The 24,541-nt window shown below is 48.5% G+C and overlaps 1 protein-coding gene across 1 annotated transcript in view; it reads right to left on the bottom strand.

Annotated features, from left to right (window-relative positions):
- The window catches only part of RBM22 (RNA binding motif protein 22), a 35,757-nt gene extending 11,419 nt beyond the window's left edge, over window positions 1-24,338 (bottom strand). Inside the window, exons 1-4 of the mRNA XM_069730697.1 lie at window positions 24,203-24,338; window positions 13,620-13,673; window positions 7,886-7,915; window positions 907-1,039 (exon numbers count right to left, since the gene is read on the bottom strand). Coding sequence (XP_069586798.1) covers window positions 907-1,039; window positions 7,886-7,915; window positions 13,620-13,673; window positions 24,203-24,256 — 271 coding nt within the window. The 5' untranslated portion in view covers window positions 24,257-24,338. The remainder of the gene's footprint in view (window positions 1-906; window positions 1,040-7,885; window positions 7,916-13,619; window positions 13,674-24,202) is intronic.
- Window positions 24,339-24,541: the final 203 nt, after the last annotated feature.

Here is a 24,541-nt window from a genome sequence, read left to right as displayed (position 1 = left end):
GATATTCACCTGCCCCCCGTTCCAGAGCCGCTCCGTCTTCAGCGTCTTCTGCAGTGACGCTCAGGTCAGAGGGCGCGGTGACGTGGTTAGTGCGCTCCCTCTGCCTGAACGTCAGTGCAGAAGACGCTGAAGATTGAGCGGCGCCAGAACGAGGAGCAGGTGAATATTGAAAGAGCCGGGGGCCAGAGCGACGGAGAGGTGAGTATGTGATTTTTTTTTTTATCACAGCAAAAGCAAATGGGGCAAGTGTCTGTATGGAGCATCTATGGGGCCATAACGTTTGTGGAGCACTATATGGGGCAAGTGTCTGTATGAGGCCATAATCAACGTTTGTGGAGCACTATATGGCGCTAGTGTCTGTATGGGGCCATAACGTTTGTGCAGCACTATATGGGGCAAGTGTCTGTATGGGGCCATAATTAACGTTTGTGGAGCATTACGGTATATGGGGCAAGTGTCTGTATGGAGTATCTTATGGGGCCATCATCAAGGTTTGTGCAGCACTATATGGGGCAAATATCTTTATGGAGCATCTTATGGGGCCATAATCAGCATTTGTGCAGCATTATATTGGGCAAATGTGTCTATGGAGCATCTTATGGGGCCATTATTAACCTTTATGCAGGATTATATGGGGCATATTTTAATATGGAGCATCTTATGGAGCCCCTCAAACTGTATGGAGCAGTATATGGGGCTCCTGATTCAATATGGATATTCAAAAACACTTAAACTACTGATGTCTCAATTAATTTTACTTTTATTGGTATCTATTTTTACTTTAGACATTTACCGATAGCTGCTGCATTTCCCACCCTAGGCTTATACTCGAGTCATTGAGTTTTCCCTGTTTTTTGTGGCAAAATTAAGGGGGTCGGCTTATAATCGAGTATATACGGTACTTACCAAATTCCAGGTCTAGAAGGCAGGTCTGGCAGACATTTTTTAACTTGCTACAAGTCTGACACACTTCTGTTTTCTTAAAGCGCATTCGCACCCCTGGGCACCATCGGAATACTGTAAATGGACGCGCACATATCTAAAGAAAAGAATAAATAATTATGCAGCTCTACAGTCAATGAACTGATGTTCTTACAGACAGTTGTTCTGTGATGGTGGTAATAATATAAAGATGGCCAGGTAAGGGGCAATCATATCATACCAGACTTGGACATAGTAAGATTACCATTTTTTTATTCAAATAAATTTTTATTAAGAATAACAAGGCAATTAACATGTTACATTTACATTTTCAATATAGAGTATTTCCCCCCCCTCCCTCTTCAAACAGCCCCCTTCGATCCCAAAGCCCCCCACCCCCACAAAGCAGCTCATCTTGTTAATTACTACCATCATTAAAACAATAGAGTGTCTAATCCCTCAACCATTCGTATAAGCCACACTTCACATTACTATCCCATAGCAATCCATGGAGACCACATTTTATTGAACGTTTCAGTTTTCCCTTTCTTCTTATAAATCCCTTTTTCTAGTGTCAGGCCCTGTTTCACATACTGGAGGAACTCTCCTCTTGACGGCGGCTCTTCCCTAATCCAGTTTCTAGCTATCACCTTCCTAGCCATATACAACAATCTGGCTATAGCTATCTTTAGGTGTTTATCCACTCCAATCTCATCCACAAATCCCAACAAACAGACAACTGGATCCCTTGGCACCGTGCATCCATACGCACCTTCCATACGACTCAAAACTACCACCCAGAAGGCAACCAACCTCGGACATGTCCACATCATATGGAAAATGTCTGCATCCGTAGACTTACACCTCGGACATTCAGAGTCATTACGCAATCCTGCCTTATATAGCACCATCGGAGACCTATAAACTCTGTGTATCACATAGAGCTGTGACAGTCTATACGGTTCACTCAGCGACAGTCTTGGGATCAATTCCAACACCGACTCCCAAGTCTCTTTATCTATTGGGCCCAAATCCCTTTCCCATTTGGCTCTTGCCATTATTGGAAACCCCAATAGAAAAGTGTGCAACAGATCCCTGTACAGAGTGGATATGACTCCTCCAGTCGTCCCATCATTACACACATACTCCAGTACTATATCCCTTTGAATCCTAATACCTCCGTTCCTACTCTGAGCTCCAAAGGCATGCCTCATCCGCAAATATTGATACTCCCCTGCAGACCCAAGACCAAATTCCGCCTGCAATTGGGAAAATGATTTCAGTTCACCTTGTTCAATTATTTGATACACATACTGAATCCCTTTGCCCAACCACTCTATCAGTACCCCCAATGCCTCAAATTCTTTCAGATTGTTATTATGCCATAGCGGCGAGTATCTAGTCAAGTCCGTGATCCCACGTATGTGCCTCAATCTACTCCACAGCTTGCGTATCAACAGCAAAGTCGGATATAGCTTCCCCAAACTCTCCAAGGATCCATCCTCCAAACATTGCACCACTGGCCTTCTTTTTGTCACCACCTCCATCAACCGCTGTACTGCCCCAGATGACCCTTCATGCGCCCAGCCCCTTAAATGCTGACTCTGGGCTGCAAGAAAGTACAAATCAGGGTTAGGCAATGCCAGACCCCCATCATCCTTGGGTCGCTGAAGTGTCTCCAGTTTGATACGCGGATGCTGCCTCCCCCAAATCAGATTCCTAAACAGAGAGTTGATCTGTCTAAATTTCCCACGTGGTATCCAAACCGGCGCATTGTGAAGAATATACAATATTTTCGGCATCAGAATCATTTTGATAAGATTCACCCTGCCTACCACAGACAAATGTAGCTTAAGCCATGCATCCGCTTTTGCCTTGAGGGCACCCAAGATTGGAGTCAGATTCTTGTGTATATAGTCAGTGACCGGCATAGATACCCATATTCCCAGGTACTTAAATTTACTCGTCACCTCCAGTCGCCCGTCCTCCAATGGCTCCCCATCCACATCGTCCACCTTAAACAAGATAGACTTACTCCAATTTATCCTAAGTCCCGACACTGATCCGAATCGTTCAATAATCCCAATGGCTCCCTCCAAGGATGCAACCGGGTCAGCCAGAAACAACAAAATATCATCCGCATACAACGCCACCCTTTCTTCAATCACCCCATATTTAAACCCCGTCATCTCATCAGACTGTCGAAGCGTAGCGGCCAGTGGTTCCACCGCCAGAGCAAACAAAAGGGGGGAAAGCGGACACCCCTGTCTCGTCCCTCTAGCCAATTGTATGGTCCGTGACAACTCCCCGTTTACCCTAACCCTGGCCATCGGCATCGAGTACATTAATTGAATCCATGATATGAACTGCGGTCCAAACCCCATTCTTCGCAACACCTGCCAGAGATACCCCCACTCCACACTATCGAACGCCTTGTGAGCGTCTAAAGATGCAATAACTCTCTGGCCACAGTTATCGGCTTTGAGTTGCAAGGTCATATACAGCCTTCGTAGATTAATCGCAGTTGACCTATCAGGCATAAAGCCAGACTGGTCTGAGTGTATCAGGCCAGAAATAACACTTGTCAACCTCATCGCCAACACCTTAGCCAGGAGTTTAACGTCGATAGTAAGCAAAGAAATTGGCCGATATGAATCCGGCTGTGTCGGGTCTTTCCCCTCCTTTGGAATCACCACTATTGTGGCCTCCCGCATAGATGCCGGTAGCCTTCCACCATTCGTAGCCTCTTCCAAGACCGCCTTCAATTTAGGGATCAACACTTCCCCCAAGCTTTTATAAATTTCGGCAGGAAATCCATCTACGCCAGGCGCCTTTCCCATTAGCCATCGACTGCAATGCCCGTCCCAGTTCCTCCTCCGTAATGGGAGCCTCCAAATCCTCCCTATCCATGTCACTCAGCCTTGGGAGCTCCAACTCCTCAAGGAACACCACCGTGTCCTCCATTGACCCATCTACCCGAGAGGAGTATAAGTCTGCGTAAAAATCTGCAAAAGTCTCCAAAATCTCTGAAGTCTCAGAAACAGCAACACCACTCCCAGTCACCAAAGAGTGAACAAAGGAACTATTTCTCTGGGCAGATGCCACCAGCGACAGCAAATGACCCACTGATTCACCCTCCTGGTAATAGGCCAAATTCATGAATTCCCTCTTCCTTTCAGCCTTACTCAGCAAGACCGCCTCTAGCTGGCTTTGAGCTGCCTTTAACCTCCTCCCAGCCTCAAAAGTACCCATTATTACCATCTCATCTTCAGCCACCCTCAGCCCATCTATCGCCAGCCTCTCTGCCTCTCTCGATTTCCGCTTACACCTGCTAATATCCCTAAACAACAGCCCTCTCAAGTACGCTTTCATGGTTTCCCACACAGTAAGCACATCTACGCTACCCTCATTTATCTCAAAAAATTCCACCAATTCCTTCTTAATCTTCTCCAAGTCTATACTGTGTAGCCAATTAGGGTGAATTTTCCACTCCCTTCTGCTCCCGTTCCGTGTCCCCACTGATCGAAATTCCACTTCAACTGGACTATGGTCTGAGAGAGCCCTAGGTAATTATCTCACGTCCCTTACCATCGTATCTAGTAATCGGTTACCCAGTGCCAGATCAATCCTAGACAGCGTACCATGAGCTGGTGAGTAGCATGAATACGCCCTTTCCCCGATATGCCTAACTCTCCATAAATCAACCATGCCCACTTCCCCGACATAAGTCCCAAACGTAGTGATATGTCCCGCCGTCCTATTCTGGGGGTTTTTGTTCTTATCCCAAAAGTCATCACATATATTATTAAGGTCGCCGATAATTAGTAATGGTAACGGTCCCCAGCGCTCTACCCTCTCCAGCACCTCTCTTATCTTCTTGCTTGAGTATGGGGGCGGAATATACATTGCCACTATACATACCAATACTCCATTCATTTTACATTTCACCACCACATACTGACCATCGACACCCTCTTTTACCATTACCTCCTCATACCGCACCCCCGCAGGTATTAACACAGACACACCCCTAGAATACGTCGAGAAAGTAGAATGATACGCCCTCTGTATCCAGCGCCTATTCAATATGTTCACCCTCTCCCGCACTAAATGTGTCTCCAGCAGGCATATCATTGAGACTTTCTGTTCTCGGACATACTGCAGACTTGCCGCCCGCCGTGTTTTATCTGCCAGACCTCTCACATTCCAACTCAATATTTTAATACAATCTCCCATCATGTGGCTCATCATTTCTTAAAGTATCCAATTTCCCCAAGTATGAGCTGCCCCAAGACTCCCACCCCCCCTGCCCCCTCCCAACTTACCCCCCTATCCCCCCCAATATAACGCATTCTTCCTCTCATCAAGAGTGGGGCTCCACTGCCCACTGCGAACACTCTCCCTTACTTAACCCTCTCCATTCGTGTCCCGCTGCCATAGCAATCACAATTTCCCCCCCAACTTTCACTTTATTGTATCTTAACATTTCAACTTATATTAACATATAGAAAAAGTACCAAACCAGTTCACAGTACCCAGCATAACCCTCCTCCCCCGTACTTAGTAGTTGGTACTGTCCCCTCCGGCCATTCCTTCAATATGGCCCAGCAAAACCCCCAACAGTTGCTCAACTCTTTAACCATTGCTAACGAGCGCAGAACTCTCCTCCATCGACAGAGAAAACAAATCCCAACTGGATCTTGCCGAAATGTCAGTCGCCCATTCCCTTAAGTTTTTTCTCATGAGTATCAAGCCACTGGGTAGCGTCCTCCGGTGTCAAGAAAAAGTGGGTCTTATTAAAAGCCACCAGTCTCAGCTTGGCGGGAAACATCACCGAGTATTGCACTCCCAGCTCCCTCAGTCGCCGCTTGACTCCAGTAAACTTCATCCGCTGTTTCTGAACCGCAGCGGAATAATCCGGATAAATGACGATTTTCTGACCTCCAGCCATCAGATCCTCCATCTCTCTAGCCTTTCTAAGGATAATGTCTCTGTCTCTGTAATTGAGTATTTTAGCAAGCATGGTACGGGGATTTGCTCCTGGGGCAGGGGGCTGCGGCGGGACCCTATGAGCCCGTTCAACAGCAAAGACTTTTGTCAACATTGTGTTCCCAATCTTCTCCAGCAGCCAGTTCTCCACAAACTCAGTGGGATTTCTCCCCTCAGTCTTTTCAGGCAGCCCCACTATACGTATATTATTTCTTCTGGATCTATTTTCCAGATCCTCATTTTTGGCAGCGAGCTCGGCTATTGCTTGGGCGAACTTCTTTTCAGCTTTTTGTAGCTTAACTATGTGATCTTCTGCCGTGCTCACCCTCTCCTCCACCACTCCTATACGTTTGTCCATTTTCTGCAGAGCCGCATTAATCTGTGCCGTGTCCCCTTTAACTTCCTGCATCTGCTGGACCAAGGAGTTCAGGGATTGTTGACATGAAGAGATCAGTGTGATAACATCTCTAAGGGTACCGTCACACTATACGATTTACCTACGATCACGACCAGCGATATGACCTGGCCGTGATCGTAGGTAAATCGTAGTGTGGTCGCTGGGGAGCTGTCACATAGACAGCTCTCCAGCGACCAACGATGCCGAGGTCCCTGGGTAACCAGGGTAAACATCGGGTAACTAAGCGCAGGACCGCGCTTAGTTACCCGATGTTTACCCTGGTTACAAGCGTTAAACTAAAAAAAAAACAAACAGCACATACTTACATCTAGTGTCCGTCACGTCCCTTGCCGTCTCTGCTTCCCGCATTGTGACTGCCGGCCGTAAAGTGAAAGTGAAAGCACAGCCGCTGTGCTCTGCTTTCACTTTACGGCCGGCAGTCACAGTGCTGGAAGCAGACTGCAAGGGACCTGACGGACACCAGAATGTAAGTATGTGCTGTTTGTTTTTTTTTAGTTTAACGCTTGTAACCAGGGTAAACATCGGGTAACTAAGCGCGGTCCTGCGCTTAGTTACCCGATGTTTACCCTGGTTACAAGCGAACGCATCGCTGGATCGCATCGCTAGATCGGTGTCACACACACCGATCTAGCGATGACAGCGGGAGATCCAGCGATGAAAGAAAGTTCTAAACGATCTGCTACGACGTACAATTCTCAGCAGGATCCCTGATCGCTGCTGCGTGTCAGACACAGCGATATCGTAACGATATCGCTGGAACGTCACGAATCGTACCGTCGTAGCGATCGAAATGTTATAGTGTGACGGTACCCTAAGAGTCGGCTCCTCTCCCTGTGATATGGCTTCAGGTCCCCCACTAGCCCCAGCCATGCTGCCTCTCTCCTTCCCCCTCTGTACCTCATGCTGCTCGGCTGTGCTTGCTTCCTCCTCCTCCTGGTCAGCTCCAGCTCCAGATCCTGGTTCTGCCTCCTCAGCAGCCTCCACTCTGGCATACTGCTGCAGCTTTGCGGCCACCTCCATGCGCCGCTGACATGCGGCGTTCTCCTTCTCGGCGTCCTCCCTAGCATCGGAGCCATCTTGGCTGGCTCCTGCATCGCTGGTGCCAGCGTCTTTCTGCCGCCTCCTGGTCATCGCTGCCGACTCCGGACCTGCTGCTCCGCACCGCTGCACTCTCCGGACCTTCAGCCAGCCGGATTTAGGTGAGTTTACCCGAAAATCGGGGTTAAAGCAGGATTTTTGTCCTTATGGCAGCAGGAGCACTCTTCCCTGCTTCCACTCACATGGCCAGCTAAGACACGCCCCCAGTAAGATTACCATTAAAAGAACAGTTATTCTCGCTCCGCACTAGCGATAGTAAAAGGGTCACTTTTAGGTTCCAGAATGTACATGGTTAGCTGACTTAGATCACGTGGTGTCAGTATTTTATAATAATGTTACATATCATGTTATATAGCATTCAGTCAGTACTACTTGAGGAATATATTAGAAAAAGATTAAAAAAGCCAATGTCTAAGCCAACCACGGCCCATAACTGTGAAGTGGAATCATTTCTCTTACCTTGCACTCTTTGCCATATTTTTCTTTGGTCTGAAATTAAAAAAAAGAATAAAACAGTCGTTAGTGTACTCTTTTTGACACCATTCTGTTATTTATCAAAACTAATAAATGTGGCACAAATTACACCAACACAACTTTTTAGGCATTTTAATACACTTCCTAATGTTAGATAAGAACAGGAGATCAAAGGACATCTTTACAATCCTCGCTCGACTGGGCAATTTTTCGTTTCGTTTAATTTTCCTCCTTCTTCCAAGAGCCATAACTTTCTTTATTTTTCCACCCACACACATTGTTTTATTCCAGGAGGAGAGGTTTTGAATTACACCATGCATTTTCTCATACAAGGTGTGGGAAAACTCGGAAAATTTTTTTTAAGTGTGGTGAAATGGCGTAGTCCTACTCCAACACGATTCCGATATTTTTTTTCTCTCCAGTGTTCATTGTGGTAAAATTCAGTTGCCAGCACAATTCTCTCTGCTCCATTTCAGCGTGATTACAATGATACAAAACAATATATATAATTTGTATTTATTCATTCAAGTAGTGAATTTTTGGGGTGGAATTTATATAACAATTAAAAATAATTGGTTTATGTGGCCAATTACTACAACCTGTAACATTTTCATTTTTCCTTTGATGGAGCCGAGTGAAGGCTTGTTTTTTCGCATTGAAACCTGGTATTTTTAGAGATAACATTTTGGGATACATACAATGTATACGTAGCTTTCTAATGCTCATATTCAGCACGTCTAGGCAACTAAAAAAATAACTTCCTGCCATTTCTATTCTTTTCTCTTTACAGTGTTTACCGTACAGCTTAATTCAATACTTTGATCTACGCACGTGGCGATTCCACAAACGCTTTTTTTAATTTTTCAAGAGGCAAAAGGGGATGGGAGAGGATCTGAATTTTTATATTTTTCTCTCCATATTTTTTAACTTTATTTTTTAGCCTCCTCATGGACTTGAACCTTCATTTAGTTGTTCTATTAACTAATAGATCTGTGCTTCACAGGAGGATAATGATGGCAGCCATAGGGGCCTTCAGCAAACTCTTGACTGCTGTGACAACCTATTGTCATTGGTGATTGCATTATTTAACCCCTCCAGCGTCACTCACTGCATGTCCTGAGATTTCGAATATGGCTTCCGCTCAAGAAGCTAACACCTGGCTCAGAGACGCAGTGACACTGCCTGATTGAGCAGCACGCGTGCAGATTTGCATGCACTGACGATGATGTGCGTGCACATTATGCTATCACGCGTGCAGGGGTGTGATAACACTGAAACAGGGCTGACTAGTCCGGGGAACGAAAGCCCCAACGAGGCCAATAAAGCATTAAACTGAATGATATTATACAGGGCTAGTTAGGGAGGGAGTTTAATCACACATAGCTGAATGCTGCTGGGCTGCAGGGCATGGGGGACCGGACAGGTTCCCTTTAATAACATTTACTGCATGCCTTATTTACTTCAGCATCATTTTTACAACTTTTTTTAAGGGGGGGGGGGGATTTCTCATTTTTCCAACAAAATTTACAAAACCAATTCTTTAGGGGCCACATCACTTTTGAAGTAACTTTGAGGGCCTATGTGACACAAAACACCTTAGTGACAGCATTCTACAATCTGCACCCCTTAGGGTGCTCAAAACCACGCTCAAGAAGTTAATTAACTCATTTAGGGTCTTCACCAGAATTACAGCAATGTGGAAGGAAAAAATAAAAATTGTACTTTTTCCCACCAAAATATTGATTTAGCCTATTCATTTTCACAGCGGTAACAGGAAAAACTGGACCATACAATTCGTAGGGCAATTTCTCCTGAGCAAGCAGATAGCCCTTATGTGGGCGAAAACTACTGTTTGGACACACAGCAGGGCTCAGAAGGGAAGAAGAGATGGCAGCCGGGTGTCAGCTATAACTGAAGGCGAGCTCCTGCCGGTGATCACTCGGACACCGTTCCTGAGCAACGCACGATCGTCGTGTTGTACCCATAAGTTAAATATTGTGAATCCCTATCAGATCACGACATATGGGTACGTCAAAGGCCGTGAAGAGGTTAACTGCCACTGACCTAACAGGGGTAATGAAATAGTTTGAGATCTTGTGCAGACACCGGTAGATTCTCTCACCCAAGAGAATCGGGCCAATTATATAAATTACACTCTGATCAGAGTGTGACCCGATTCTCTGGGATGAGAAGATGGAGAAAGAAATGTCTCCATTCTGTCAGTGTGCAGAAATCAGACTGCACTCAGCTGTCATCCAAATGCAGCTGAATGATTTCCACGCACTCACTGACTTGCAAAGCTGAGAGCGATCCAAATATCGGATTTTTTTCCTCAGGTGGGCTCTTTCTCAAGAAAAAAAAGTCCATGTACACGACCCCATAGACGTACATCGGCCTGGGTACAATCCACTGTTTTGTCAGATCGCACACAGAATGATAATACGGCAGTCTGCACCAGCCCTAAACTGCAGCATTAGGAGTAAGTTCGAGCTGTTGCAGGAGGATGTCGGCTATGTAACACAGCCAGCATCTCCGACACGACGTTCTCAGCTCCTAAGCCCAATCCATATACTGGAATACGACATGGCTAGTGAGGAGCAAATATACCGTATATACTCGAGTATAAGCCGAGATTTTCAGCCCAAAAAATGGGCTGAAAGTGCCCCTCTCGGCTCGGTGAGGGGGAGCGATGCTTGTCAAATACTCACCTGCTCCCAGCGCGGTCCCTGCATGTCCCACGGTCTTTGGGCACGGCAGCTTCTTCCCCTGTTCAGCGGTCACTGGTACCGCTCATTAAAGTTATGAATATGAACTCCACTCCCTTAGGGGTGGAGCCGCATATTCATTCCTGTAATGAGCGGTGCCACGTGACCGCTCACTACAGGAAGCTGCCGCCGCTCCTGGAGACGTGGGACATGCAGGGACTGCGCCAGGAGCAGGCGAGTATGTCATATTCACCTTTCCGCGTTCTACCGCCGCCTCTTCTTCCGCGTCCTCTGCAGTGACTGTTCAGGTCAGAGGGCGTGATGACGTATTAGTGTGCGCGCTTCCCTCTGCCTGAACTGTCAGTGCGGAGAGACGGGACGCTGAGGAGCAGCGACGAGAGGTGAGCATGTCTTTTTTTTTTTTTTTTTTTTAGTGCAGCAGCAGCATTACATGTGGCACAATGTTATATGGAGCATCTATGGGGCCATAAAGAACTGCATGGAGCATTATATGGAGCGTCTATGGGGCCATAACTGCATGGAGCATTATATGGGTCATCTATGGGGCCATAACTGCATGGAGTATTATATGGTGCATTATATGGGGCATCTATGGGGTCATAAAGAACTGCATGGAGCATTATATGGAGCATCTATGGGGCCATAAAGAACTGAATGGATTATATGGGGCATCTATGGGGCCACAAAGAACTGCATGGAGCATTATATGGGGCATATTTGTATATGGAGCATCTTATGGGGCCATAATGAACTGTATGGAGCATTATATGGGACCTATTTTGTATGGAGCATTTTATGGGACCATAATGAACAGTATGGAGCATTACATGGGGCTCCTGATTCAATATGGATATTCAAAAACACTTAACTTACTGATGTCTCAATTAATTTTACTTTTATTGGTATCTATTTTTATTTTTGACTTTTACCGGTAGCTGCTGCATTTTCCACCCTAGGCTTATACTTGAGTCAATAAGTTATCCCAGTTTTTTGTTGTAAAATTAGGGGGGTTGGCTTATGCTCGGGTCGGCTTATACTCGAGTATATACGGTACTTGTTACTCGAGCATGCTTAGGGGTCCTCCGAGTATTTTTTAATGCTAGGAGATTTAGTTTTTTTTGCCGCAGCTGAATGATTTACAGCTGTTAGCCAGCATAAGTACATGTGGGGGTTGCCAGGGAATCCCCACATGTATTTATGCTGACTAAGATGTAAATCATTCAGCTGCAGCAAGAAAAACTAAATCTCCGACCACTAAAAAATACTCGGAGGACCCCCAAGCTTGCTCGAGAAATCTCGAGTAACGAGTATATTCGCTCATCACTAGACGTGGCGTAATTGTAAGTCATATGCAGGGAAAGGGTTAAGACAGCTATGAATTGCTTAGAAAATGGAACTTTTTAGCGACTTTTGTAGAAATGCAATCACAAATGTTATATTTTATGCCATGAGGTTAACCATGCCACCCATTTCTCTGTTACTACAGAAATGGGGTGATAAGTAATGTAGAACACTGATAAATTTGGTTTAGGAAGTTAAAACATTGAGTGGTCTTGGGGAAACAAATTGGTCTAGACAAACCGATACATGTCCCCCATTATGTGCTAAACTTCAAAAGAACGTACAATAAAAAAAAACAAAAAACTATAGGGACGATTGAGTCAGTATGAAATTAGCCAACACTGCCTGTACTCGCTGGTCGACTGTGCTATAGCCCCAATTACAAGGTAACTGTGGCTCCCTAGGCCACTATGACAGAGGGCTGTGGGTCAGTATTTGCAAAGCCAAAACGAAGAATGAAACGAAAACACAGAAGATGTGTGAATCCTTCCAGCATACTTTTAGGGTTACACTGGGGCAGATTCATCACTGTGTTTTGCCATTATTCTCTATGTAGCAACATTTTCCATGTGGCTCGGAGTTTGCACAAAGACTTTATGACTTTTTTCTAAAACTTGGGGAGCATTGCCAGGAGGGGATGTGGGAGAACGGATGCCAAATTCACCATAATTTACATCACAAAAGTGGCAGAAATTACGACAAATGTATTTCTGCACATGACTGGATTACATTGATGTAGCGGGGAGCAGAAGCCAACAGATGCACCAAATTCATTAAAAGGTGCATATTTGTTCATGAATCTTAAGGTACCGTCACACTAAGCGATGCTGCAGCGATACCGACAACGATGTGGATCGCTGCAGCGTCGCTGTTTGGTCGCTGGAGAGCTGTCACACAGACAGCTCTCCAGCGACCAACGATCCTGAAGTCCCCGGGTAACCAGAGTAAACATCGGGTTACTAAGCGCAGGGCCGCGCTTAGTAACCCGATGTTTACCCTGGTTACCGTTGTAAATGTAAAAAAACAAACACTACATACTTACATTCCCGGTGTCTGGTCATGTCCCTCGCCTTCAGCTTCCAGCACTGACTGAGCGCCGGCCGTAAAGTACAGCGGTGACGTCACCGCTGTGCTGTGCTTTACAGCTGGCCGGCGCTCACCAGTCAGTGCGGGAAGCAGAAGGCGAGGGACCTGACCAGACACCGGGAATGTAAGTATGTAGTGTTTGTTTTTTTACATTTACAACGGTAACCAGGGTAAACATCGGGTTACTTCAGCGATGTCAGCGGGAGATCCAGCGACAAAATAAAGTGCTGGACTTTCCCCAGCGACCAACGATCTCCCAGCAGGGGCCTGATCGTTGGTCGCTGTCACAAATAACGATTTAGTTAACGATATCGTTGTTGTTACGTCACAAAAAGCAACGATATCGTTAGCGATATCGTTCAGTGTGACGGTACCTTTACTCTGGCTCGCTATTCATTAATTTGGAGTATGGAAAGTCATTCTCGATGAAACGGGGTCTTCACTCTTGTACTTAGAGGTGCCACGTGTAACAGAGCGGTGTTCTGCAGCTTGTGTATGTACGTCACAACCACAAACAAAGCTGCAAATAGACAATTCAACTACTGGCCTTTGAGGGGTTAACTTACCATCCTGATATACGGGTTTTCTCCCAGACATGTCTGACAAAGAATTGGAAAGTCCTGAAAAGACATTCATGTATTAGTAAGTGTCATATCAGCCAATGTCAGACACAGAAGCATTACACAATTGTGGACACGGAGCGGGCGCTGGTGGATAATGGGGGACACTGATGTACTAAATGGTTATACCCCAGCAGTCTGGGTGCTGGCTTCAGCATATCATAGATAGCTTGCTTTCTTTGCCCATAGATATTGGAATTGGCCACGGGTGAGGCATTAGGACTAAAGGTTCATTCAGAGGTGTTGATTTCACGCCATGTGCCTTAACAAGCCCTAATCCTCTGTATAATAAGCCTAAGTGCACAAGTTGCGGATTCATGTGTGGATTTTTATGCACCGTTTTTGTAAAATCCACAGGTAAAACGCACTGCATTTTATCTGCGGATTTACTGCGTTTTTACACCTGCGGATTCCTATTGAGGAGCAGGTGAAAACCGCTGCGGAATCCGCACAAAGAATTGACATACTGCGGAAAATAAACCGTGTTTCCGCACGGTATTTTCCGCACCATGGGCACTGCGGATTTTGTTTTCCCATACGTTTACATGGTACTGTAAACGCATGGAAAACTGCTGCGTATCCGCAGCGGCCAATCCGCAGCCAAATCTGCAACGTGTGCACAGACCCTAAGTTGTTCAGAGTTCATTTACCAGCCTGGTCACACATTGATGGCTTAAAGGGAACCTGACAGTTCCCCCATGCCCTCCAGCATTTGTATGTTTGTTGTTAATTTCCATGCCTAACCAGCCCTTTATAGTGCTTACTGCTTATCACCTAAATACATGTTTACAAGTTTTTATAAACTTCACTTTTTCTATGCTAATTAGGCTAGTTGGTCCTCACAGCATGTTATCATGCCCCTGTGGGCATGAGGATTTTCAATGGTCAGAGTCATCAGCTCTCTGCAAATCTCAGGCAAGCAGGAGTATTTCCTCACCCACATCATTGTGTCTCTAAAGCAGAGTGTAGGCTTCCCAGCTTTCAGAGGGTCGCTGCCAAAATGTGGATAAACCGGAGCGGGTGTTCCAATAAACGCTTGTTTTCTGGTGAGCGTCTTGTCTACATGTATCATAATTTAGGGTGCATGTACATTGGCCGCCTGGACTCACATGCGCACAGAAAGATCGGTGATATGATCACTGTGCATTGAATATCATGATTCTCAGCAGCACATTACTGATTACACAGGACGATGTGCTGCTGAAGTGAGGATTTTTGAGTACGCTTAAAAATGCTTTCCACAGAACAAATGAGCATTTAGCTCACTCATGGGGCGATTTAGCCAGTGAGAACAGCCCGCCAATCAGGAAACAAGCCTTCCTAGGAACGCTCAACACTCAGTGTATGGACCCTAAGGCCGAATTCACACATCCGAAAACCATATAGGCACAGATTATTTACTGTGCTGCCATCATATTTTGCAGCACTTTACAGACATAATCATCACTGTCTCCATTGTGGCTCACAATTTAGAATTCCTATCAGTATGTCTTTGGAGTGTGGAAGGTAACTGGAGAACCCGGAGGAAACCCACGCAATCACGGGGAGAAGATACAAACTCCTTGCAGATGTTGTCCTTGATGGGAATTGAACATAAGGGCGCTGCAAAGCAACAGTACCAACCACTGAGCCACCATGCTGCCCTCATAGAGGAACCTATTGAGTTTAGGTCAGGAGTCCACAGGTCGTTTTTTACACGAACTGTTTGTCACGGACCTCTGAATTCAGCCTTAATGATACTGAACATGGCTGGGGCACATTTTATCTCTTTTTTATACTTGCAGCACCTTAAGGCTGTGTGCACACGATTCGGAATTAGTGCAGATCTGCAGCGGATTTTTCCACGCAGAAACACTGCAGTTCTGCACAGTGATTTACAGTACAATGTAAATCAATAGAAAAAAATAAATGCTGTGCTAAATCCGCATGAAAACCGCTGCAGATCAAAAAAAGTAGCATGCTTTGTGCGTATCTGCAGCGTTTCTGACCCCTTCCATTATAGAAATCCGCAGGGGGAAAAAACACAGAAAATCCGCTTCTGCACAAAAACGCATAAAATCTGCGGCAAATCTGCACCCTAATCCGCAACGTGTGCACATAGCCTAAAAGGATCTGGATATGAACACCAAATACTGGAAGTTTCCATTTAGATCGAGCTATTCCTAACTGGAAGTAATTAGACATAACGGGAAATAGAGCATGCTGGACCCAGATTGTGTAATGAAAGCGAAGGCTGTTCTCAAACCTGAGGTTCCAGTTATAAAAGAAAACATGGGGTAATCACCGATCCTCCTAGGACCTTACAGACCACAAGGCTTTATAATGGGATTCCCCAGTGCTGATCGGTGAAGTCTGCCATACACATTACATGGCTGGAGGCCAAATGATACTTCATTCAACCGACAGCCAAATGTCCCACACACAGGAGCGCTCGCTGGGCCCAACAGTCCTGTGCTCTCTATGAGAAGGCCGCCGTCTGACATGTCCCCAGCGATCGGCAAAACGTAGTCAGACATGCCCAAAAGACATTTTGTCAGAGGATCTGTCAACCAGCACCCCAATACACCAGCAGGCTCCTTATTCTCAGGATGGGGGTCTCCATAATAGTGATGGTGTATGAGCCCCCCCCCCCCCCCCCCCCCCGTCTATGCTGTACACCAGGAAGCCCCTTATTCTCAGGATAGGGGTCTCCATAATAGTGATGGTGTATGAGCCCCCCCCCCCCCGTCTATGCTGTACACCAGAAAGCCCCTTATTCTCAGGATAGGGGTCTCCATACTAGTGATGGTGTATGACTTCCCCCTGCCTATGCTGTACACCAGGAAGCCCCTTATTCTCAGGATGGGGGTCTCCATAATAGTGATGGTGTATGAGCCCCCCCCCCCCCGTCTATGCTGTACACCAGAAAGCCCCTTATTCTCAGGATAGGGGTCTCCATACTAGTGATGGTGTATGACTTCTCCACCCGTCTATGATGTACACCAGGAGGCCCCTTATCCTCAGGATGGGGGTCTCCATACTAGTGATGGTGTATGACCCCCCCTGTCTATGCTGTACACCAGGAGGCCCCTTACTCCCTTATCCTCAGGATGGGGGGTCTCCATACTAGTGATGGTGTATGACCCCCCCCCCCCCCCTTTCTATGCCGTACACCAGGATGCCCCTTATTCTCAGGATGGGGGTCTCCATACTAGTGATGGTGTATGACTTCCCCCTGTCTATGCTGTACACCAGGAAGCCCCTTGTTCTCAGGATGGGGGTCTCCATACTAGTGATGGTGTATGACTTCCCCCTGTCTATGCTGTACACCAGGAAGCCCCTTGTTCTCAGGATGGGGGTCTCCATACTAGTGATGGTGTATGACTTCCCCCTGTCTATGCTGTACACCAGGAAGCCCCTTATTCTCAGGATGGGGGGTCTCCATACTAGTGATGGTGTATGACTTCCCCCTGTCTATGCTGTACACCAGGAAGCCCCTTATTCTCAGGATGGGGGGTCTCCATACTAGTGATGGTGTATGACTTCCCCCTGTCTATGCTGTACACCAGGAAGCCCCTTGTTCTCAGGATGGGGGTCTCCATACTAGTGATGGTGTATGACTTCCCCCTGTCTATGCTGTACACCAGGAGGCCCCTTATTCTCAGGATGGGGGTCTCCACACTAGTGATGGTGTATGACCCCCCCCTGTCTATGCTGTACACCAGGAAGCCCCTTATTCTCAGGATGGGGGTCTCCATACTAGTGATGGTGTATGACCCCCCCCTGTCTATGCTGTACACCAGGAAGCCCCTTATTCTCAGGATGGGGGGTCTCCATACTAGTGATGGTGTATGACTTCCCCTGTCTATGCTGTACACAGGAAGCCCCTTATTCTCAGGATGGGGGGTCTCCATACTAGTGATGGTGTATGACTTCCCCCTGTCTATGCTGTACACCAGGAAGCCCCTTATTCTCAGGATGGGGGGTCTCCATACTAGTGATGGTGTATGACCCCCCCCCCCCCCCTGTCTATGCTGTACACCAGGAAGCCCCTTATTCTCAGGATGGGGGGTCTCCATACTAGTGATGGTGTATGACCCCCCCCCTGTCTATGCTGTACACCAGGAAGCCCCTTATTCTCAGGATGGGGGTCTCCATACTAGTGATGGTGTATGACTTCCCCCTGTCTATGCTGTACACCAGGAAGCCCCTTATTCTCAGGATGGGGGGTCTCCATACTAGTGATGGTGTATGACTTCCCCCTGTCTATGCTGTACACCAGGAAGCCCCTTATTCTCAGGATGGGGGTCTCCATACTAGTGATGGTGTATGATCCTCCCTGTCTATGCCGTACACCAGGAGGCCCCTTATTCCACAGGATGGGGGTCTCAATACTAGTGATGGTGTATGACTTCCCCCTGTCTATGATGTACACCAGGAAGCCCCTTATTCTCAGGATGGGGGTCTCAATACTAGTGATGGTGTATGACTTCCCCTGTCTATGCTGTACACAGGAGGCCCCTTATTCTCAGGATGGGGGTCTCCATACTAGTGATGGTGTATGACTTCCCCCGTCTATGCTGTACACCAAGAGGCCCCTTACTCCCTTATTCTCAGGATGGGGGTCTCCATACTAGTGATGGTGTATGACCCCCCCTTCTATGCTGTACACCAGGAAGCCCCTTATTCTCAGGATGGGGGTCTCCATACTAGTGATGGTGTATGACTTCCCCCGTCTATGCTGTACACAAAGAGGCCCCTTACTCCCTTATTCTCAGGATGGGGGTCTCCATACTAGTGATGGTGTATGACCCCCCCCCCCTTCTATGCCGTACACCAGGAATCCCCTTATTCTCAGGATGGGGGTCTCCATGCTAGTGATGGTGTATGACCCCCCCTTCTATGCTGTACACCAGGAAGCCCCTTACTCCCTTATCCTCAGGATGGGGGGTCTCCATACTAGTGATGGTGTATGACTTCCCCCTGTCTATGCTGTACACCAGGAGGCCCCTTATTCTCAGGATGGGGGTCTCCATGCTAGTGATGGTGTATGACTTCCCCCATCTATGCTGTACTGCCCCTTATCCTCAGGATGGGGGTCTCCATACTAGTGATGGTGTATGACTTCCCCCTGTGCATGCTATACACCAGGATGCCCCTTATTCTCAGGATGGGGGTCTCCATACTAGTGATGGTGTATGACTTCCCCCTGTCTATGCTGTACACCAGGAAGCCCCTTATTCTCAGGATGGGGGTCTCCATACTAGTGATGGTGTATGATCCTCCCTGTCTATGCCGTACACCAGGAGGCCCCTTATTCCACAGGATGGGGGTCTCAATACTAGTGATGGTGTATGACTTCCCCCTGTCTATGATGTACACCAGGAAGCCCCTTATTCTCAGGATGGGGGTCTCAATACTAGTGATGGTGTATGACTTCCCCTGTCTATGCTGTACACAGGAGGCCCCTTATTCTCAGGATGGGGGTCTCCATACTAGTGATGGTGTATGACTTCCCCCGTCTATGCTGTACACCAAGAGGCCCCTTACTCCCTTATTCTCAGGATGGGGGTCTCCATACTAGTGATGGTGTATGACCCCCCCCCCCCTTCTATGCCGTACACCAGGAAGCCCCTTACTCCCTTATCCTCAGGATGGGGGGTCTCCATACTAGTGATGGTGTATGACTTCCCCCTGTCTATGCTGTACACCAGGAGGCCCCTTATTCTCAGGATGGGGGTCTCCATGCTAGTGATGGTGTATGACTTCCCCCATCTATGCTGTACTGCCCCTTATCCTCAGGATGGGGGTCTCCATACTAGTGATGGTGTATGACTTCCCCCATCTATGCTGTACTGCCCCTTATTCTCAGGATGGGGGTCTCCATACTAGTGATGGTGTATGACTTCCCCCGTCTATGCTGTACACCAGGAGGCCCCTTACTCCCTTATCCTCAGGATGGGGGGTCTCCATACTAGTGATGGTGTATGACCCCCCCCCCCCTTCTATGCCGTACACCAGGAATCCCCTTATTCTCAGGATGGGGGTCTCCATGCTAGTGATGGTGTATGACCCCCCCTTCTATGCTGTACACCAGGAAGCCCCTTACTCCCTTATCCTCAGGATGGGGGGTCTCCATACTAGTGATGGTGTATGACTTCCCCCTGTCTATGCTGTACACCAGGAGGCCCCTTATTCTCAGGATGGGGGTCTCCATGCTAGTGATGGTGTATGACTTCCCCCATCTATGCTGTACTGCCCCTTATCCTCAGGATGGGGGTCTCCATACTAGTGATGGTGTATGACTTCCCCCTGTGCATGCTATACACCAGGATGCCCCTTATTCTCAGGATGGGGGTCTCCATACTAGTGATGGTGTATGACTTCCCCCTGTCTATGCTGTACACCAGGAAGCCCCTTATTCTCAGGATGGGGGTCTCCATACTAGTGATGGTGTATGATCCTCCCTGTCTATGCCGTACACCAGGAGGCCCCTTATTCCACAGGATGGGGGTCTCAATACTAGTGATGGTGTATGACTTCCCCCTGTCTATGATGTACACCAGGAAGCCCCTTATTCTCAGGATGGGGGTCTCAATACTAGTGATGGTGTATGACTTCCCCTGTCTATGCTGTACACAGGAGGCCCCTTATTCTCAGGATGGGGGTCTCCATACTAGTGATGGTGTATGACTTCCCCCGTCTATGCTGTACACCAAGAGGCCCCTTACTCCCTTATTCTCAGGATGGGGGTCTCCATACTAGTGATGGTGTATGACCCCCCCCCCCCCCCTTCTATGCCGTACACCAGGAAGCCCCTTACTCCCTTATCCTCAGGATGGGGGGTCTCCATACTAGTGATGGTGTATGACTTCCCCCTGTCTATGCTGTACACCAGGAGGCCCCTTATTCTCAGGATGGGGGTCTCCATGCTAGTGATGGTGTATGACTTCCCCCATCTATGCTGTACTGCCCCTTATCCTCAGGATGGGGGTCTCCATACTAGTGATGGTGTATGACTTCCCCCATCTATGCTGTACTGCCCCTTATTCTCAGGATGGGGGTCTCCATACTAGTGATGGTGTATGACTTCCCCCTGTCTATGCTGTACACCAGGAGGCCCCTTACTCCCTTATCCTCAGGATGGGGGGTCTCCATACTAGTGATGGTGTATGACCCCCCCCCCCCCTTTCTATGCCGTACACCAGGATGCCCCTTATTCTCAGGATGGGGGTCTCCATACTAGTGATGGTGTATGACTTCCCCCGTCTATGCTGTACACCAGGAGGCCCCTTACTCCCTTATTCTCAGGATGGGGGTCTCCATACTAGTGATGGTGTATGACCCCCCCCCCCCCTTCTATGCCGTACACCAGGAAGCCCCTTATTCTCAGAATGGGGGTCTCCATACTAGTGATGGTGTATGACCCCCCCTTCTATGCCGTACACCAGGAAGCCCCTTACTCCATTATCCTCAGGATGGGGGGTCTCCATACTAGTGATGGTGTATGACTTCCCCCTGTCTATGCTGTACACCAGGAGGCCCCTTATTCTCAGGATGGGGGTCTCCATACTAGTGATGGTGTATGACTTCTCCACCCGTCTATGATGTACACCAGGAGGCCCCTTATCCTCAGGATGGGGGTCTCCATACTAGTGATGGTGTATGACCCCCCCCTGTCTATGCTGTACACCAGGAGGCCCCTTACTCCCTTATCCTCAGGATGGGGGGTCTCCATACTAGTGATGGTGTATGACTTCCCCCTGTCTATGCTGTACACCAGGAGGCCCCTTACTCCCTTATCCTCAGGATGGGGGGTCTCCATACTAGTGATGGTGTATGACCCCCCCCCCTTTCTATGCCGTACACCAGGATGCCCCTTATTCTCAGGATGGGGGTCTCCATACTAGTGATGGTGTATGACTTCCCCCGTCTATGCTGTACACCAGGAGGCCCCTTACTCACTTATTCTCAGGATGGGGGTCTCCATACTAGTGATGGTGTATGACCCCCCCCCCCTTCTATGCCGTACACCAGGAAGCCCCTTATTCTCAGGATGGGGGTCTCCATACTAGTGATGGTGTATGACCCCCCCCTTCTATGCCGTACACCAGGAAGCCCCTTACTCCATTATCCTCAGGATGGGGGTCTCCATGCTAGTGATGGTGTATGACTTCCCCCATCTATGCTGTACTGCCCCTTATTCTCAGGATGGGGGTCTCCATACTAGTGATGGTGTATGACTTCCCCCTGTCTATGCTGTACACCAGGAAGCCCCTTATTCTCAGGATGGGGGTCTCCATACTAGTGATGGTGTATGACTTCCCCCGTCTATGCTGTACACCAGGAAGCCCCTTATTCTCAGGATGGGGGTCTCCATACTAGTGATGGTGTATGACCCCCCCCCCCTCTCCCCGTCTATGCTGTACACCAGGAAGCCCCTTATTCTCAGGATGGGGGTCTCCATACTAGTGATGGTGTATGATTCCTCCCCCCTGTCTATGCTGTACACCAGGAAGCCCCTTATTCTCAGGATGGGGGTCTCCATACTAGTGATGGTGTATGACTTCCCCCTGCCTATGCTGTACACCAGGAAGCCCCTTATTCTCAGGATGGGGGTCTCCATACTAGTGATGGTGTATGACTTCCCCCTGTCTATGCTGTACACCAGGAAGCCCCTTATTCTCAGGATGGGGGTCTCCATACTAGTGATGGTGTATGACTTCCCCCGTCTATGCTGTACACCAGGAGGCCCCTTATTCTCAGGATGGGGGGTCTCCATACTAGTGATGGTGTATGACTTCCCCCCTTCTATGCCGTACACCAGGAAGCCCCTTATTCTCAGGATGGGGGTCTCCATACTAGTGATGGTGTATGACCCCCCCCCCCCCCCTTCTATGCCGTACACCAGGAAGCCCCTTATTCTCAGGATGGGGGTCTCCATACTAGTGATGGTGTATGACCCCCCCCCCCTTCTATGCCGTACACCAGGAAGCCCCTTATTCTCAGGATGGGGGTCTCCATACTAGTGATGGTGTATGACCCCCCCCTTCTATGCCGTACACCAGGAAGCCCCTTACTCCCTTATCCTCACGATGGGGGGTCTCCATACTAGTGATGGTGTATGACTTCCCCCTGACTATGCTGTACACCAGGAAGCCCCTTATTCTTAGGATGGGGGGTCTCCATACTAGTGATGGTGTATGATCCCCCCTCCCCTTTCTATGCTGTACACCAGGAGGCCCCTTATTCTCAGGATGGGGGGTCTCCATACTAGTGATGGTGTATGATTCCTCCCCCCTGTCTATGCCATACACCAGGAGGCCCCTTATCCTCAGGATGGGGGGTCTCCATACTAGTGATGGTGTATGACTTCCCCCTGACTATGCTGTACACCAGGAAGCCCCTTATTCTTAGGATGGGGGGTCTCCATACTAGTGATGGTGTATGATCCCCCCTCCCCTTTCTATGCTGTACACCAGGAGGCCCCTTATCCTCAGGATGGGGGGTCTCCATACTAGTGATGGTGTATGACTTCCCCCGTCTATGCTGTACACCAGGAAGCCCCTTATTCTCAGGATGGGGGGGGTCTCCACACTAGTGATGGTGTATGACTTCCCCCTGACTATGCTGTACACCAGGAAGCCCCTTATTCTTAGGATGGGGGGGGTCTCCACACTAGTGATGGTGTATGACTTCCCCCTGACTATGCTGTACACCAGGAAGCCCCTTATTCTCAGGATGGGGGGGGTCTCCACACTAGTGATGGTGTATGACTTCCCCCTGACTATGCCGTACACCAGGAAGCCCCTTATTCTCAGGATGGGGGGGGTCTCCACACTAGTGATGGTGTATGACTTCCCCCTGACTATGCTGTACACCAGGAAGCCCCTTATTCTTAGGATGGGGGGTCTCCATACTAGTGATGGTGTATGATCCCCCCTCCCCTTTCTATGCTGTACACCAGGAGGCCCCTTATCCTCAGGATGGGGGGTCTCCATACTAGTGATGGTGTATGACTTCCCCCGTCTATGCTGTACACCAGGAAGCCCCTTATTCTCAGGATGGGGGGGGTCTCCACACTAGTGATGGTGTATGACTTCCCCCTGACTATGCTGTACACCAGGAAGCCCCTTATTCTTAGGATGGGGGGTCTCCATACTAGTGATGGTGTATGATCCCCCCTCCCCTTTCTATGCTGTACACCAGGAGGCCCCTTATCCTCAGGATGGGGGGTCTCCATACTAGTGATGGTGTATGACTTCCCCCTGACTATGCTGTACACCAGGAAGCCCCTTATTCTCAGGATGGGGGGGGTCTCCACACTAGTGATGGTGTATGACTTCCCCCGTCTATGCTGTACACCAGGAGGCGCACACACTGTTATCACTGCCGCCTGCCCTGGTGACTGTAAGCAGCCCCGGCCTACTACTACCACCACCATCTCCACCACCAGGCCTCGCCTCCTGCTCAAGGCTTCACACGGCTGTACGCGCCGGTATCAGTCGCCGACCCCCGTGGTGAACCCCCGTGCCCCTCCGGTCACTCACCGCGTCCTCCCAGTTCTGCCGGTTGTAAGTATTTGACCCGAGAGACGTCGCCATCCTGTTTCAGCCCAGCCACCGAATGCAGCTCGGTTTCCCCCTCGTACTGAGCAAGCGCGAGCAGTGGCAGATCACGCGCAGGCGCCATGTGTGGTATTCGCAGCTGCGCACTGGTTGTTTGGGTGTCACTGGCGCCACCTCGTGGTGGGCTGTGGTATTCACACTTTGAATCGTGGACAATGTAAGCGTCCACACTGTATGGGCTGTAGATAAACGCAGGTTATCCGCATCCTCAGGTGGAGAATATTAGGCGTATTTAATAGACCCCTGACCACTTGTAAAGGG

The sequence above is a fragment of the Ranitomeya imitator genome, chromosome 6, assembly GCF_032444005.1.
Source record: "Ranitomeya imitator isolate aRanImi1 chromosome 6, aRanImi1.pri, whole genome shotgun sequence".
Taxonomy (NCBI): domain Eukaryota; kingdom Metazoa; phylum Chordata; class Amphibia; order Anura; family Dendrobatidae; genus Ranitomeya; species Ranitomeya imitator.
This window is presented reverse-complemented; position numbering and strand designations above follow the sequence as displayed.